Raw genomic sequence first — 18,390 nt, forward strand, 5'->3', positions numbered from 1 at the left:
TTTTAATTATTATAGGGTATGGCACCGCTCGTCATTGAATCTATCCATCCACTTTTTTCAGTTCTTTAATTATTATGCTCGGTCGTTACGATTCCGGATAGAAGATTACTAGACTAGTATGCATTCTGCAATGCAACAACTAGGCTCATCAAAATACCATGACGATATTATATTACCTTATCGGCTTATCCCTTTTGTGTGCTTCCATATTACAATTAACAACTAGGCGTGACATATTTCGTATTACAAATGACGGGTTCTTTTCAGTTAAATTACGTGTGGTAGTTGCGTTTTTAATTGGGGTGTAGTACTGTTGTGGATGTATCTAAGCTCCTTTTTTCAAAACTAAATACAATTTCGCTTATAATTGAGTAAATTAATTATGTTAATTTAGTGGTTGTTTTATAGTTAAAGGTCATAGCTTAAATCCTTGTACTATTAAATAGTGTGCTTTGTATTTATAGATTGCACACAATATAACATTATTTAGAAACTTAATGCAAATTAGTTTCTAAATATATCGTCATCAATACATCATAGTGTATTGGAGCAGGCTGATCTATTTTAAGCCGAATATATTTATTTTATGAACCGAGTCAGATAATAAATTAGATGAAACAAGTTTTTTGCTACCCTAACATTTAGATTTTTGTTTATAATATGCCATGTTAAATTTTTACTCGTAAACAGTGGCGGATTGGAGGGGGTGGGGTGTTAAGGTAGCAGGAGCAAGGTTTTTGGCAATTTTGAAAATTTTAGTTAAAAATTTTGAAAATTTTAGTTAAATTTTTTGATTTTTTTTTCTGATTTTCATTTATAAGGCATTACAATTTCACTTCCATTGAAATTTTTCGCATTCTTAACTGAAAATCCTAACTCTATCGCTACTCGTAAATAAACAATAAGTCTCCCTTGTGACTTATGACGGGTCAAGTATCTCCCACTTGTGTAGATAAGACAAGTCTAGGGAATCACAGTGTTTATCCTTACCTACTCAAGTGGGTAATATTTAATCCGTCACAAGCTTGTGACGAATATGTCCGTCACAACTCACAAATGAGAATTTGTGGTAAATAAATAGATAGGCTAGCTATCTTGTCGATATACTCCTGTGGAGCGCATCTGTACTCGTCGTTCCTAATCTCTGAACACAACATCATTTCCAAAAAAAAAAAAAAGAAACCGCAAAAACATAAACCTTTCGGCTACAGCAGTAAGAACAAGTCAACAAAGTCAGATCCAAAAAGCATGCAACAAATTACGTTAAATCATTAAAACCCAAGACTTTAGTAAAACAAAACTTTTCCATTAAATAATAGGTAACCCTTACAACGTCACTCCAACTTGCAAACAAAATCAAACTAAAGTTTGTTTTGAATAAACCAAGCCAAACCATAAAATTAATTAATTTATTGAGATCTAATCTTGTGTTTAAGGAAGATTTCACGAAGCTGGGCAACGTCAATTTCTTCGGCACGGTTAGCCGGACGGTAGAAACCCGTGGCCGGGTCAGGAATCCATGCCTTCTCGGAAGGGTGTCCTACATCTTTTGGGAGTGTCTTTCCCATCCTCGGACTTCCTTTTCCTACCGCTGTTACTCCTTGTGATACGTTTGCCAAACCCCTCCTGTAACATCATAACAACGTTCAATCAATGTTTTTAATCATAATTTCAAAAAAACTTATGGGTGAAATTAATTTAAATTTACTTTCACATATTAATTAGCAACAAAAATAACAATCACTACATTAAATAAGACGAAAGCAAGAATGGGTAGGGCAAAACTACGGATTTGTCATACTTGATTTGTTTTAATATTAGGACGGATACTATTAACTTATACGCCATAAAAAGAATAGATAACTATTGACAAGGATTAGTTGAGATTGATTCATTGTTGAAGTAAGGATCCTCGTAAATTATAAGAGCGAGGGGTAGAAAATACTCCTAATAAAACAACCGAGAAATCATGTCAATCAAAAACTTAAGCTTAAGCTAATGGTTGAGTTTAAGATCGGTTTTATATTCTAATAGTGGCGACAATAGGAAGGCGAATCGACGAGTATTTACCTCTGGAAGGCAGAGGAGAAGTTATTGGCAACAAGAGAAACGAAAACCTTAGCATTAGAGAGAGAACGAGCCATTGTTGTTAATTTTGGTTTTAGAAACGGAAGAAAGAGGTGATCGAGCTAGGAATCAAGTCAAGGTCCCAAAAACGCCGTCGTATAAGCACAAAACGCAGCGGCGAATATGAGAACGGAAACTCGAAGACCTCCTTCTTTGGCTGTTTCTCCCTCCACAAAGTTTGAGATTTGTTACTTTGTTTTCTAAAGAGAGTAGGCAAAGAGTGTTTATATAGAAAATTAGATGGTGGAGGAATATTCAAATTTGTTTATTTTATTACTTGAAAAATAAAAAGATTAATTAATTGTGTGGATTCTATGGAAGAGGTCAAGAGGCGTATAAGGTTCAAAAAAGGTCGGCTTATACTGAACTCAAGTATGAATCTCTGTTTCTTGGATAGTGTCGTGGTTTATGTCGGCTTCTAAGCGTGGCTTAGGGACGTTTTATAGTTTGTGTGTTACTTCGTCCTAAGTTTCAATGTCATTACCACTAGTCCACTAGGCGTGTTCACTAGAGCCGATTGTTTGCGGGCTTGGGCCGGACGCCACCCCGTATAAAAAGTGTTCGACGGGCCTATTTTTTGTGTCCGTATCCGCTATAGCGGGCTTATTGAAATCTCCATACCCGCCCGATATAAGTTGGCGGGCCTACCCATGGGCCACTGGGCTTTGAAAGATAGAAAACACTGGCCTAAAAATGATGTTTATGCCTACCAAAAACCGAGCAGTGAGTACTAAAGTACATCTTTGCGCGACAGGAAATACGTCCTCATATTGTCGCTAGTTGTCGGGAGGCATAAAAAGTTGCATAAATTAAGGGTACAACAAGTATAACATTCAATAAGTTTGGCCGTTTGGCTGATTTGGGACTCAAGTTTTTTTTTTCCTTAATTAATTTAATTGGGTATTGAATTCTTATATGGACCTTAGTTAATTAATTAGTTTGGAAATTGATTTTAAAGAAGTAAAAATTAAATTATTAGCTTTAGCGGGCCTATCGGGTTGTCCATGGACATTTTTATTTAGTCCATACCCGTCCATTAACTTAGCGGGCCGAGTTTTCCTTGTCCAGTAACCATATTTTTCGAAAAATCTCGTGACCAAGCCCGCTAAAGTAGCGGGCCGGACGGGCCAGCCCGGAGATGATCAGCTCTGGTATTCATCGGTTCAAAACCGGATAACCACCTACCCCAAGACCGGGGACCGGACCGGTTAGGAGGGACCCATGTTGGGCTGGACCGGGTAGGAGGGACCCATGATCAGCTCTCGTATTTACGCTTATATTTTGTACGTAAATATTAATGAATAATTTAAATAAAAAATAATTCAGTCTAAATTTTCACTGCAATAATAGTCCGTAAATTACAATTACAATAACAATAATAATAAAGTACAATAAAATTTTTATAATGATTTATACCAGATATCACAAGTGCCCAGATCTGTTCATGCAACAAAAAACGCGGACTAATCTTAGTGTTAAACAATTAATCCGGTAAATTAATCAGGAAAATAATCTAACTTATCCAATTAATCATATAAAATTTCAATTTAACAACATAATGTGAAACAATTAAAAAAGTTAATATATTGTTGAATTCTGTCTTAGCGATATCATACGCTCGAGAAAGAAATCCCATAATTAAAGAGAATAATAATTTGATCAAACTCACTCATCAAATTATTCTTTAAAATTAATAATTCACACACCACATATATTAATACACCACAAAAATTTAAAAAAAAAATGAATAATGCCCCATAAAATAATATCTCATAGAATATTCCGACATATGATATCGCTCGGACTTTTAAATTAATAATTCACACACCACAAATTTGTATGAGGTAGATTTGAGAGTAGAAATATACTTACGAAATATATTAAATATGGACTTTTTAAGAAAACCACAGCAAGGATGCTAAAATAGATATTAAACATTGCTAACATGTAATAGTGAACTTCGTAAATTTAGAGAGAAGAGAATGATAAATATGGAGTATGGAAAATTATAAAGGAGTGAAGGCAATGAAGTAAAATGGGGCAGTGAAATAAAATCAGAGAGAGTAAGGCGGCGAGGGAAGCCATTTGATCATCACATAAAAAAAGGCGATGAAGGGGTAAAATGGGAGTAGGGTAATGTAGTAAATTTTGTTTATGGGTTTATAGGGTTTATAAGAGCATGTGCACTCATGGGGTGCCCCAAATCTTATCTCTCTTCTCCACATCATTTTCCACTAATTATTTAATCTACCCTCCTCATTTCACAATTACTCCCTATATCAATGGGGTTCCCCAAAATCATTTTTCTACCTTTTCATGACCCACCAAAAATTTCCGACTACAATATTCGATAACTAAAATACGTTGTTCACATTGCTTTTGTCTTTTGGGAACCTGCCCAATATACTGGGCATCCCCATTTGTTGGGACAGTAAGAGCATTCATGGGGCTCCCCATAAGAGGAAAGATGTAGCATTTGGGGCACTAAAATTACACCAATGCACATGCTCTAATGGGCAATAAATAATTTTGTTATCAAGCCCGTATGTGAAGGACAAGTAAGTTTGGCCCAATTTCTGATTATTTACAATGTGTTGGTAAACGCAAATCTTATTTGAGATAGATATTTTCGTTTCAAACTTAAAGCGGTCAAATAGTTAGAATAAAACAAAAGTAGAATATATAGTTAAAACAACATATTTTGTCTTATATGCATAATAAGTGAGATAATATTTGACCCGTTTTAATGTTAAAACAGATATATAAGGGAGACTAATTGGGTGGTAAATACTTCATTTGACCGTCCATTGATTCATTTATTATGATGCGTTGGTGTTACCAATGAGCATATAATAATCGTCTCAAGTTGAGTCGTATGGGTAGATCTAGAGTTACAACACCGATTGAGTCACACGAGTTACATGCCAAGTTGGAGTGATGGAGTCATAATACGGGTCAAGATAAGTTTATGACAATGTTTTTCTTTTACCAATTTTAAAACATACCAAATATTTCTCTAAAACATTAAATCGTATATAATATCAATAATTTAATCACATTCATCGCTTATATAGTTTATTACCTATATTGAAATAATTATAACAATTAAGTTATTTTTAATAACCAGTTTATTATTAAATGGTACTCCTTTGTCCCAATCATTTTTATTTGTCTTTCTTATTCTTTGTAAGGGTATTTTAATCAAAGACAAACAAATGATTGAGACAAAAGGAGTATATAAGGTATAAAAATCGATGTTTTAAAATTGTGTAATTTAAAGTACTCTAATTTGCTTTTTTTTTTTCTTTTTCAAAAATATAAATATAGATATAAATATTTTAATAACAATATACATGTTATATATTCGCATTAAATATAAAATATATCTTTGGCTAATCCTGTTGAGCGGGTCATGTCATATTCGACTTAAATGTATGTGTCATATCCGGTTTATTGGATCACGGGTCAATATTCACGGGTTGACCCTAGAAAAATTGGTCGAGATCAAATAAGGTCAAAATTTAACAAGTTTGTTTTGCTATATATTTTACCTTTGCACTTATAAATCCGTTTAGTAACTTATTCACTACTCATTATTCGCAGATATTCACATGAATATATTAAATTAATGTTAATCTTCATGAAAAAAAAAGTTCATTTCATTTTATGTTTCACAGTTTTTATTCACTTTCTCCCGATTACGATGTTAAGTAGGAATTCAAACTTAACTATCAAGAGAACAAACCATGCTTCAACGAGTATTTGAATAGTCAAACCTCATGCATAGTATATTGTAAGTCTTAACATTTAAAATCTTCAAATAGCAAATGTAATTTACGATAATAATAATTAAATTGCATGCCTGTGCAATTTGCACGAGTTTAAAATTAGTTGTAACTTATTATTTATCTCTTTTTAATTATTTGTTTAGCTTTTTAATTTTATTTTTTTGTGAGTTTTTTCAATCAAATCAAAAGAAAACAAGTACTTTTTTTTTGTGATATTTTTTTTTTTGGAAAACGTCGTTACTAAGGGGGTATTTTTTTTTTTTTTTGAAACAATCCTAAAACAGGATTATACTCTCATTAATAAATCAGTTTTAGCGGTTTCAACGATGTAACGAGGAATAGACGTACCATCGAGGAACCTACTCACACCCACAACACAAGAATGAGCTAGCAAATGAGCAGCTCGGTTAAAAGTACGACAAACATAAGACCAAGAGACGGAATTAAAACCTACACACAATTTTAAAATTTTACTAATAACAATATGAAAATCACTACGCCCTAAATTACGACAATTCAGAGCCTCGATGACAGTCTTGCAATCGCTTTCCACATGGACCCTTGCATGCTTCATCCGTTGAGCTTCCCGAAGTGCACACAGAACCGCTTCTGCCTCAGCCACTCTTGCCTCAAACTCCTCTCGACGGCGGCCTTCCCAACCCCATAACAAATTCCCATCCGCATCCCTGCACAGCACCCCCAAGCCCATTCCTTCACCTTCCTTAACCCCCGCATCCACACTAATAAACACAACCCCTAGCTCCACCGTTACCCCTCGACCAACCGCCACCGCCTCACGGGTCCTCTCCTGCATTCCGACCAGCCGCTGCTCCCCTTCCCTCTCCATGCCATCGAGCTCGCCAATCATTCCCCGCACCCTCAACACAACATCCTCAACTCTTGCCACTCGATTTTCAAAGACCACCTTATTACGCATTTCCCAAATTGCCCAGACACCCGTGATAAACACCCCGATCTCCTCCTCATCGAGCACCCCCAACACATCCTCGACCCATTTCTTAACCCCCTCATACCCCGTTATCGGCCTCAGCATCAGCCCCAAACACTCCCATACCCCAACTGTATACCTACACCCTCCCGCAAGATGCAAGCAATCCTCTACATCAATCGAACAGACCGGACATGTGACATCTCCATGCTTCATTCGGGCTGCTAAATTCCACTTCGTAGCTAGCGCGGTACTACATAATTGCCAAAAGAACATTTTAACACGAGGTAAGGTACGAGACCTCCATATCTTTCGCCACAACCAACCACATTTCGTTCCATCCGACGGCCCCTCATCAACACCATGATCACCCATTAATGCCTTATACGCCGATCTCACCGAATAAATGCCATCTTTCTCCAAGTCCCATACCCATTCGTCCTCCTCCCCACTCCCGCCAATCCTAGTATTTAAAAAAAGTTGTTGTTCAAACGGGTGAAAGAACTTACGTACCTTAGAAATATCCCACGCTTTCCCACTCACATCCAATAATTCCGCCGCTAGTAACTCATCATCAGCCGCACCCATTGGTGATAGCACCATCCTCGTCTTCGTACCCGTCACCCACGGATCAAACCATACTCTAGTACTCAACCCATTACAAACCCGCCTCCTAACCCCGACCATAAGCGCGTCCTTGGCCTCGTAAATACTCCTCCATGTATAACTTGGGTTCGTGCCAAGCTCAGCCTTCATAAACGATCTATTAGGAAAATACTTTCCTCCCAAAACTCGAACCATCAAACTCTCTCGATCAGTAATCATTCTCCATGCCTGCTTACCAAGTAAAGCGAGATTAAATTCAGCAAAGTTTCGAAATCCCAACCCTCCCTGGCACTTCGGCTGACACAGCTTCGCCCAAGCAATCCATGGTATCTTCCTCTTACCATTTTCCGAGCCCCACCAAAACCGAGAAACTAAGGACCGAAGTTCATCACAAAAATTAGAAGGAAGCTTGAAGACACTCATAGCATAGGTCGGAATTGATTGAGCGACAGCCTTTATCAAAACATCCTTCCCTGCCTTCGATAACAGCATACCTTTCCAACCTTGTAACTTACGACACAATTTATCCCTAATTACCCTGTTAATTACCCGCTTAGAGTGACCCACAACAATGAAGCCCCAAATATTTATCATGCTCATCAACGACCCTCACACCCGACCAACCCGAATCCGCCCCCGCCGTGCAACCGTGGTACACTTACTAAAGGACACTGTAGTCTTATTATAGTTCACAAGCTGCCCTGACGCTTCCTCATAAGCCGTAAGAATAGCTTTAACTTTCCGCGCTTCCACCTCCTTAGCTCGAACAAACAACACACTATCGTCTGCAAATAATAAGTGCGTGACAGTCGGTGAAGCTGGTGCCACACGAATTCCCCTAATAGAGCCATCCTCAGCTGCTTTCCGTAACTGCCCTGACAAAACCTCCGCACACAAAATAAAAAGATAAGGGGAAATCGGATCACCTTGTCGAATCCCACGAGTCGGCGCAAACTCCTCTGTAATAGTACCATTCACCTTAATAGAAAAGGTAACAGTCGAGACACACTTCATTACACTAGTTGTTGTATCGCGCGCGGTGCGCGCGATACCCCAAGATATAGAAACGATGTTTTTGACAATGGATTTTAGAACTTAGATGTTGGACAGCACGTAATGTGCATTGCTAAACAGCCATATCAAGGGCAGCACAATACAAGTTATGCCGAAATAACCAAGCAACCAACCTAGAAGCGTAAACTAATAATGCCACATTGTTTTAATATGCTACATGCTATTAACTATCTTGTAAGTCCAGTAATAACCCGCTGAGTTTATTTCCTATTTGGCCCCGTGCAACTGTTGTTGGGCTAGTTATCTCCAGAACATTTGTTTCTTGTACGTCAAAATGTGCACGGGTAACAAAAGCCTACAAAGAGTTCCTCAGCTGCCTGGACTGTTCTAGTTTAGTTTAGAGAAACTTGTTTGAGCACCCACTTTAGGACTTGAGCTCGGGAAAGAGAGGTTTCCGGTGTCACCTGAATGTAAATGGGTGTACTTCTTAGCCGTCTTTCAATTCGGACAAGGTAGTCCTCTTTTTCCTGTATCCAATATCACGCATATATGGGGTGAGGCGGAATTTAGCGTTGCCTTGTTAGGCTGGGTGTGACAAGACTAACAGCTATGAGTACCTGTGCAGGCATTGAGAACAAGGTTGTTGCTTTCACTTCCAATAATTTCTCCGCGTTCTTGGTTAACGCAGTGAAAAAATAAGCCCCAGTCTCATCTCTTGCTTCAAATTTTATAGCCATCCTGTGTTCACAATTTTGGGTTGGATAAGGTGTGAGTTTGTGTGGATGTTTTGGCTAGTTTCAGGAATCCTTACCTGGGAGAGGAAATGACATTCTCTGTTAAGCATGCAGTACATGTATATGCCACACCGATGTCTTGACAATTGCCTGTTCCGCATTCACTACAACCATGGTAGAAGCGTATTTTTCGATGGTCAAATTCATTCAGCTGCACATGCAACCAGTGGTGCTCTTCTTGTAGAGTATTCTGGACCTGTTAGTTCCAATCATTACTATTTTTTAAAGACAATTGAGTTTGAACAATAGGCAAAGATTTAGAATTTAATACATTACCAGTTAAAGTTATTGTTCTTCATGACATTCAGTTTTATATTGAATATGGTTTTTACCACAATACAGTAAAGCATTTAAATAGAAGACATTTATCAGTCATTTCATGCTAACTTGCAGGACTTACTATTATTAAATCAAGTTCCAGAAGCTCCAAAAACCCAGAGATTATTTGGATCTTAGCAACAAATTATTATTCAAAAACGTAAAACTAAGCATCTTAGCAACATATCTTGACTGGAATGTAGCATGCACTGACAATTTATATGGTGTAGAGATAAGCTTAAGACTTAACCTATTGAGCTATTTATTGTTAATAAGATGGATGCTTACTTTCTTCTCAAGGAGCTTTTGCATTGTCGTTATGATGCGTTGCGTTTCTGGACGGCGCACTTCACAGAGTTGGTGGTTCTTAGCAGCAAGTAGTTCCTTGTTTGCCTCTCCCCTACCATATTTGTTTGTTTAGCAGGGAGTAATACTTGGTAATGCCAACAGTAATCATTTTATGAGTTCTTACCAAGCACGCAGCGCATTAGCATTTTCCCCATGTGGATCTAAGATGATAAATGTTGAGTGTGTTGTTGACAGCGAGAACCCTACACGATTAGCATGGGTAGGTGACACGTCAATTTTTGTAGTCCACTATTGTTATAACTTTGAAACTTATTTTTGGTAATAGGAAGTACCTTTTTGGTATGATGTCCTTAGAGACGTGAAGCCAACAACCGGAAAGGATTTTGCAATGGATTGCAAAGTTTTGCATTCCGTAATGGCCAATTCTCCCCAAACTGTTATGATCATTATCTGTTCAGAGCTACATGAGAAAACCACATGGTGATGTTAATAAAATGACAAACTTTAGGTATTAATAGTGGATTAAAGATTGATAAAAGACACTTTAACAAATCCGATTTCCCAAAAATATGAGGATTCAATTTACATCTTATTATTATCCTTTTATGTCAGATTTCCCGATTGCTGACAGGCCCAAACTCGGGACAGTGCTTTCGGAGTAAGCAGAAATTTGCAATGCCATTTTAGCATGGTTTGTACTTTTAATGTTATGATTTATTTGTTGAGGAGCTTATGTACCTGTGATCAACAATGACAACTTCACAAGCTTCCCAGTGTTGGCCACTTTGACTATGAACTTGGTAATTCTGACCGACATATATAACAATCCCGAGCACATCTATAGTTGAACAACTATTAATTAGTAACTCAACAATTACAGGTGGTACTCCCTTTTTTTCAAAGGCGAAATATAAACAGAGAAATGATTTAAGCACGTCTCACCGTATTGATCATCAAGTGAGAATGATCTTGGGATAGATGCAATTAATATGTATTCAGGTTGAGCCGGAGAGTTTGGTCCAAAAATAGGCTGCACAGTGGTTATTTTGTTGAATTTAATCTGAAACACCAGATCCTCTAGATTGTCCAAGCATTGACCAGGTATCAGCTTCACCTGGGCATTCGAAATTTCGTATTCCATTTCATCCTTTATAAGACCCTCAAACAATTCCAGCTCTTCATTGTATAGGATAGTCTTGATTTAGTTCCCCGCATTAGGTACATGAGCTTTAACCAATGAATAAGTTGTAATTTATCATGATAAAATAGTTCATCAAATAACTTATGATATATAGCTTTCCAAAATCTCTATACGTACTAAGTGTTCAGCAACCTCCCCAATGTACCCCATATGATCTACTCGTCTGCCTATAATTTCATCTTGTGCAAGTTTGGCACCCAAGTAAACACTATTTCAAAGATATGACATATGGAATTTTGTAGAAGCTACCTCTTCATCTTGAAATGTAAACATTTGGCATTTCGGTGTGCTGCTCTCCAATGAAGTACGCATATTCGTTATCTCAATGAGCTTGACCTTAATAGAATACGGACTCCTTGTTCCTGCAATTTCTTTGGCTAGTGTCCTCATAGGTTTCATGGTGAGCTTCACAAGTAACATATGTATTAGTGCATTAACCAAAGAACTTAGTTATTTAACACAAATGTAAACAGCATTGTAAAATTGGTATAGTATGTAAAGACCATAGACTTACAAATGAAGATGATGCACAATACTGTTTTAAGAGAGTATAGATAGGTTGTAGTGGGGTTGCTTGTATGAATAGAGAAAATGGATATGATTAGTTGTCTTACATATAGTACTTGAAGAGGTATGGTCAGGGTTACCAAGTACTTACCAACCATTACTCTGGTAGCTTGTTTTGTGCTTTTTTTGTGGGGTACCTTTGCAAATGTGTTGTCATGTCCACGGAAAGATGACTTTCAATTACAAAATATTTTTTGAAATTTATTTAGTTTTTACGTGGCTTTTAAATACAATCATAATTACAGTTATTTTAAAATGATTTACCAATGCTTATAATCTTAAATCCACGCTTGCTATTCATATGCAGCAATTTTGAGCCAACCGAGTGGCCAACGTAGCTGTAACACAAGCTTGGGAACCTAAATATAAACAAGCTGAATCACAAACATAGGTGCAGCTAAGGGTGCAATCTGGGGTTGTTGTGGCAGTGACAAACCGAAATAATAAAATATTAAAAATAACTTATTACAAACTACGAGAAATTCTTATGTTCGATAATCCTCGGCTTAATGAGTTCCAAAGGATATTTTGTAGTAGCTCTGTACTTTTTGCTATGGAATCAGCATATGCAAATAATTCAACATATAAGTTAATAATAAAGCCATAAATTTGGCAATGCAACCTAAAAATAAGATCTGGTGTGAAGGAATGTACCAACACTACCAGGAAATTTAGCACAGGGATCTCGAAATCAACAGATACTTCAGTTAAAAGTTGCGGATTTTCCATTAAAACATGGTTCATTCATTTAGCAAACCACAGGCATGAAGCCACCAATACAGATATTACATTGGACTAAACCTTGATCTAAAAGGACAGCCATGACCGTCTGATATTAACTTATAATAGCCTCTTGTTGTTGGCCTAGGCATAGTCAATTTTACATAGTAACCTATACCAACAAAAGTTGTGACTGACAGAATAGATTTAATGTTCTTGCAACAAAAGATAGCAAATATTACATAGGTAAGTACACACTAATCCTAATGTTCATAGGGCGCTTAATTAGGAGCTGAACTGATTAATCGTGTGGGGAATTTATTTTCTACGGCCTTCATACGGCAAAAGTAAGGCCATACATCCCACATTGATTGTTTCATGTTTTTTCAAATGATGCACGTGACTACACGATTTGCAAAATGATAATCAGTTCAGTCGCCTAGGCCGCAACTTAAGTTAGGGATAGTTGCTTTAGAACCCACTTCAGAACTCGGTTGCGTGATAGAGATGTTGCTGGGCCAACTTGGATGTAGATACTTGTAGCTCTAATCTTGCTTTCGAGGTCTGTAAGGTGGCTCTGCTTAGCCTACAGGAATGGATTAGAGTATTTATTATAGTTCTTACCTTAAGAAAATCAGAAAAGGTGGAGCCTTTGGATTTTGAATTTTGAAGATGGAGTTACCTCTGGGGACATTGCATATAAGGCAGCTACCTCTGTCTCTATGAGTTTTTCAGCATCCTCAGTAAAAGCTGTGAATGTAAATGAGCCAGTTTCATCGATAGCTTCAAATGTTATATTCATCCTGAAATTATATATTTGGTGTTAGTGTACCTGGCTTTGTTGCCAATTCTTTTTTAAAAAGTTGTATTGTGTATTTGTGATTAACCTTACCTTGGGGAGGAGGTGACATTGTCCCGATGGCATGCATCACATTTGTACTTGACATCTAAGTCTTTATTACTACGTGTTCCACAGTAGTTGCACCCGAGGTAAAACCTGATATCCTTCATGTCAAACTCAGGAACCGAAACATGTAGCCAATGGCGCTCCTCCTGCAAAGTATCTGAAGCCTGTGGATTGCATATAGGTTCTCAATTTGTGGTATTAGCAGCGGCAGTAGTTCGTAACTAACACCCAGGTTGTTAGGTGTCCATTTGGCCAACAAAAACTTGCTCATTTTTGTGAGCCTAACATGGTTGGTTACCAGAAATAACTTGGAAGGTGAAATCATTATGCATAAGGTTTTTAATACCTTCTTGTTACGCAAGTTTTTAATTGAAGTGATTATGCGGCGAGTGTCTGGAAGGCGCACTTTAAGTACCTGGCCCTGCTTGACCTCCACAACCTCATGATTTGCTTTTGCCCTATTTGAATGAAACGAAAAGTGTAAACTAATAGTTCATACTTCCTAAATAAATTTATCTAACTATAATGAATTAGAATGAATTACCAGGAACGAAGTGATTCGGCCATTTCTCCTTCTGGCTCAAGCTTAATAAAGGTTGATGTTGTTGTGGAAAGAGAAAATCCTGTGCCAAAAGATAACGCACCAAATTTTAACAGTGTGGAAAAACTCATCAACGACTCTTAACAGAACAGTTTAACGGCTAAAATCTGTAGAAATGATTTCAGCAGCTGCAGCTATTTTCTAAGCATCTGGGGTTATGCTGACCTTTATGGTAGGATGGTTTTAAGGAAGTAAGCCCAATGATTGGAAATTCCTGAACAATGTCCCTTAATGCTGCACACTCCTTGGTGACAAGGTCTCCGCCTTGATCGTTATTATCATCGGGTCTTGTTGTCTTTAACGCAACAAAGATATTTTGCTATTAGGATGGCCCGCTGATGCGACCTCTTTTACTGGCTAACTATATGAATTCTACAATACTGTGTCCATCGGGACATGTATTTTGGGTACAATGGTCGTACCTCCGATCAACAATGATAATCTCGCAAACATCCACGGCCGTGCCAGACTGTCGAGGCACCTGGCGCACATCATCGACATAAATGAGGATTCCTAAAGCGTCTGCATTTGGCCAAACATAAGTGTTAGTGCTGGGTTTCCATAGGTTTACTGGTTAATCTCTGATTTCATTTAATACGTGTGCAGCCTAAAGTCATGGAAGCCTACCATATCGGTCACCATCTCTAAGTGCTCTTGGAATGGATCCAAGTGCCACATACTGAGGACCAGGTGGAGGGCTTGAACCAATTTGCTGAATAAGAGTGTTGTTAGTAAAACTAAGCTGAAATGGATGGTCATCAACGTTAGTCCTATACTTTTCAGGGACCGGTTTGAGCTTTGCGTCAGAAATTTCATATTCCATTCTATCATGTATGACATCTTCATACGCCATAATTTCATCATTGTAGAGCGTTGTCTTGATTTTACCGCCCTGCATTTGCTATGGTTAGTTATTCTTGTATTTGCAGTTGTTAATTTATTTACAATAAAAGACGAAAAATGTTTTCAAGGAAACAATGTATCCTATGTAAAGGACACCAGCGAACCAATATGAATGAACACTTTAAAATGACACGACCCTTATTTGATGCTCACTGAGATTACAACCCAACATCACGTGTTAAAATGACAACATAGTTGTAAATTAAAAATGCAACGGTGAAACTAATCAATAGTTGTTATTACCTTCAATCTTGACTTAGCAACCAATTTCTAAAGTTAGTAATAGGAACATTGTGCTTAAATGTAAAATATATTGCAGTCTTCTTTTTCCACAACTAAACATTAGGGACGATGATCAACAATAGAACTCAGTCATTCATGGCCAATTGAATAGAATTGCTTAAGTAGTAATTGTATATGTATATAGGAAAAGCTATATCACTGGGAATAGAGAGTAGAGGTGGGCAGGCATGATAGGATGTTGAGCAATCACTGAAAGCTCTACCTATTACTCTAAACCAAATTAAACGATCTGACTAATATCACATTCAGAAATTAGACTCATATCGCTACAACATGAATGACTATTTTTCCAACAGAAGATCTTCTAACACAGCTATGCTACTTATAGTATAAAATACATTAATATAAAACAACATTAGGCATGGTATCTGTGCAGTTCAGATAACTTACCTCTTCGTCTTCAAAAGTTATTCTCTGAAACAGGAGTGACTTGTTGTTGGGAGAAGTCTGAGCATTGGTTTTGTTGATGACCTTCAGCTTGATAGAATATGGACCACTCTTATCTGTCAGATCCTTCACCAGCATCTTTGGACTTTTCATGGTTTTCTGCAAAAACATAGGTTTATTTATCAGCTACACTTCATCATTTTGCTTACTCATCATCTAGGAATCAATATGCATTAAATTCAAAAACAATGAAATGAATTAGTAATTAAGCTAATAAATGTAAAACCAGGTTAAGGATGCAAATGATGAAGTTAGAAACTTGCTTATTTCAGTGGTTCAGAAAAGGGTAGTCTTAGTTGTATTTAACTTGTTTTTTTTTTTACACAAGCTATATCCCTTGGAAAAAGTATGAGGATGGATAAATGTAGCGTGTGGATGTGTACCTATATAATTTGTAAAGGTTGCTTGTGGTGAAATGGGAGGGATTTTGTGAGAGGAGTGTGTACTTGACTAAAAATATGCAAATACACAGGTCACTTGTTTTTCCCTCTGGTTATTCAGCCATGAAAACCCAACAGTCCAAGACGCTTCTTTTGTCCATTATTCCTTTTCACATATTTATACATTGTACAACTCCAAAGTTACAAAATCATCACAATAGATTTACCATATCTGCACCATAATGGTATTACTATATTTTTTTTCTTTTTTTTTTCTAAAAAAAAATTCAAAAAGTGTTTATGCCTTTTTTTAAATAAAATAAAGAAATGAATGAAATGGAAGGCTCGAAAATTCCGACCGGGTGATCACTTGTTGGCTTTCGGTCCTGAAAAATATCTAGACGTACAAATGTCACTGAAATAATCAGAAAACCACAGCACATAACCACATATGAATTACGGTATAAAAAACTGTGCTAAATGAACTTACCATTAAGAAGCCTCTTGAATTTAAAATGTAGCTCTAGTTTTTCTACCTCTATTTAACAACAAAATTCATCTTTACTCTTTCTCCCATAATCATCCACCCCTTCATCTGCCATTTGAAAGGTAAGTTAAGGTTATAATAATGATGTGTCCAAACATAACACCCTAACAATATTACCTAAGGACCGGAAATAGTTCACACAATACCGTATAAAACTGTTTTCATATGACTCATAATAACAACAGAGAGCAAACTAAACTACAACCGCTAATAACCTAACATACTCAAGTACGAATCAGCTTTGCATTAAAAATAACTGAATAGATGCATTTAACTGTCCACTATTGAGATGGTTCATAAGCGCTGTGAAAAGGTTTTATCCGTGTTATGTCCAAGCATTATTATAATTTCCTCCTTATCGTCTCTTGTTAAATTTTTTGAAAGTTTTATGATAAATTTACAAGATAACTATTCGGTAATGGGACTCCGTTTTATCCCGAATGTGTAATGAATATTGTCGTGTCTATGAAACTTCTGAATTCCTGAATTGGTCAACTGGCAGATGATCTGCCTAAGCTGATATACCTGTCATTACCATATAATACTACTATGAAAGATTCTGAGATAGCAAAATATGGCATTAAGGAGAAAGCCCTTTTCTAGGCAAAATAAAAGCAGCATGATATTGTGTTTGCACAAACATCTTAACATCAGACATTTTATCAACCTGGTTTTGTGGAAATTTAGGAAGTTTAATTACTTAAAAGCCAATGTTTCGTTCATCCTGAACATGGCCATGAAGGGCCGAGTACTCAAAAAGGGCAGAGCAAAAACCTCTCTAAGCAGTAAAGGACAATGCTGCCATGGGAGCTGTTCCAGCACTGTGCTTGCTTCCTTTGAAATGTAGGAAAGCTAAGTATGTCTAGCCACATCTATGAAGCTCAAAATGGTTGACCTGTCTCGTTAGTAAGGTGTAGATATGCAATTTCCTGCTTAATATTAATCACCCAAAGGCCTCACACCGTGATGGTTTCCCAATCTGAAACCATCAAATGTCATTGCTACGAAGGCAACAAAAGCGCAATCGTCATGTGAACTCTGCCACAGTTCTGCTATCCGTAAGCCTGGACCCAAAAAGTGCAAGATAGGGAAGCACAGCAAACCATCCTCAAAAGAAATTCATCTGTTATTGGTCTGCGTACCTGCAGGTAACGCAAGATTAAATGAGCGGAACAATAATTTTGGAAATTATAATGCAGTCCACCAAAGAATGTATGCCGGCTAAAAATGCCTAGGTTTAACTAAAAGGAAAGATTTGTCACCTTTTATATAAGCCTGATCCCTGCTCGTTTTAATATTTCAAAAGAAACAACATTTTTAACAGACGTTGCTTGTTCATCTTCTGTGTCCCTCCCGTGCAACACCTTCAGCTGTTGTGCTGTCCTTGCACGAGAAAGAGCCACATACAACTGGCCGTGTGAAAAACACGGTTTAGGTAAGTAAATTCTAACTCGCTCCAATGTTTGACCCTGTGCCTTATTTATAGTCATGGCGAAACTTAGCTTGATTGGAAATTGCCTTCTCTGAAAATTTATAGGAAACTTTGAACTTCTGGATGGCCGTAGTGTGATTCTGGGGAGGAAGACGCGCTCTCCTGTGTAATAGCCAGTGGAAATTTCACATTCAATCATGTTTGGGTAAAACCGTTTGCAAATTAGCCTGGTGCCATTGCATAGGCCTGCTGCGGGGTCAATATTTCGTAATAGTATAGCTGGAGAGTTTTCTTTTACAACCAGCTCATGAGGAGTCATCCCAGGAGGGCAAAGGGTGTTTAGAAACTCAGCGGGGTATACGTTTGAGTTGTCATCTATAACACTATCAAAGCTCTTGTAGATGTACTCCTTCCCTAGAAACTTGTCTATTAACAGTGAGTTAATTGAATCAACATCATTGTTTCTTGGAGTTAATA

The 18,390-nt window shown here is 37.3% G+C and overlaps 1 protein-coding gene across 1 annotated transcript; it reads right to left on the reverse strand.

The window, feature by feature from the left end:
• Nucleotides 1-1,285: 1,285 nt before the first annotated feature.
• Nucleotides 1,286-2,390, reverse strand: LOC141603494 (late embryogenis abundant protein 41-like). The gene is made up of 2 exons (XM_074422904.1): nt 2,071-2,390; nt 1,286-1,626 (listed from the first exon to the last, which is right to left on the reverse strand). The coding sequence occupies exons 1-2, from the start codon at nt 2,142-2,144 to the stop codon at nt 1,410-1,412; spliced, it is 291 nt and encodes a 96-aa protein (XP_074279005.1). The 5' UTR covers nt 2,145-2,390; the 3' UTR covers nt 1,286-1,409.
• Nucleotides 2,391-18,390: the final 16,000 nt, after the last annotated feature.

This window comes from Silene latifolia, chromosome 1 (genome assembly GCF_048544455.1).
Source record: "Silene latifolia isolate original U9 population chromosome 1, ASM4854445v1, whole genome shotgun sequence".
NCBI lineage: Eukaryota > Viridiplantae > Streptophyta > Magnoliopsida > Caryophyllales > Caryophyllaceae > Silene > Silene latifolia.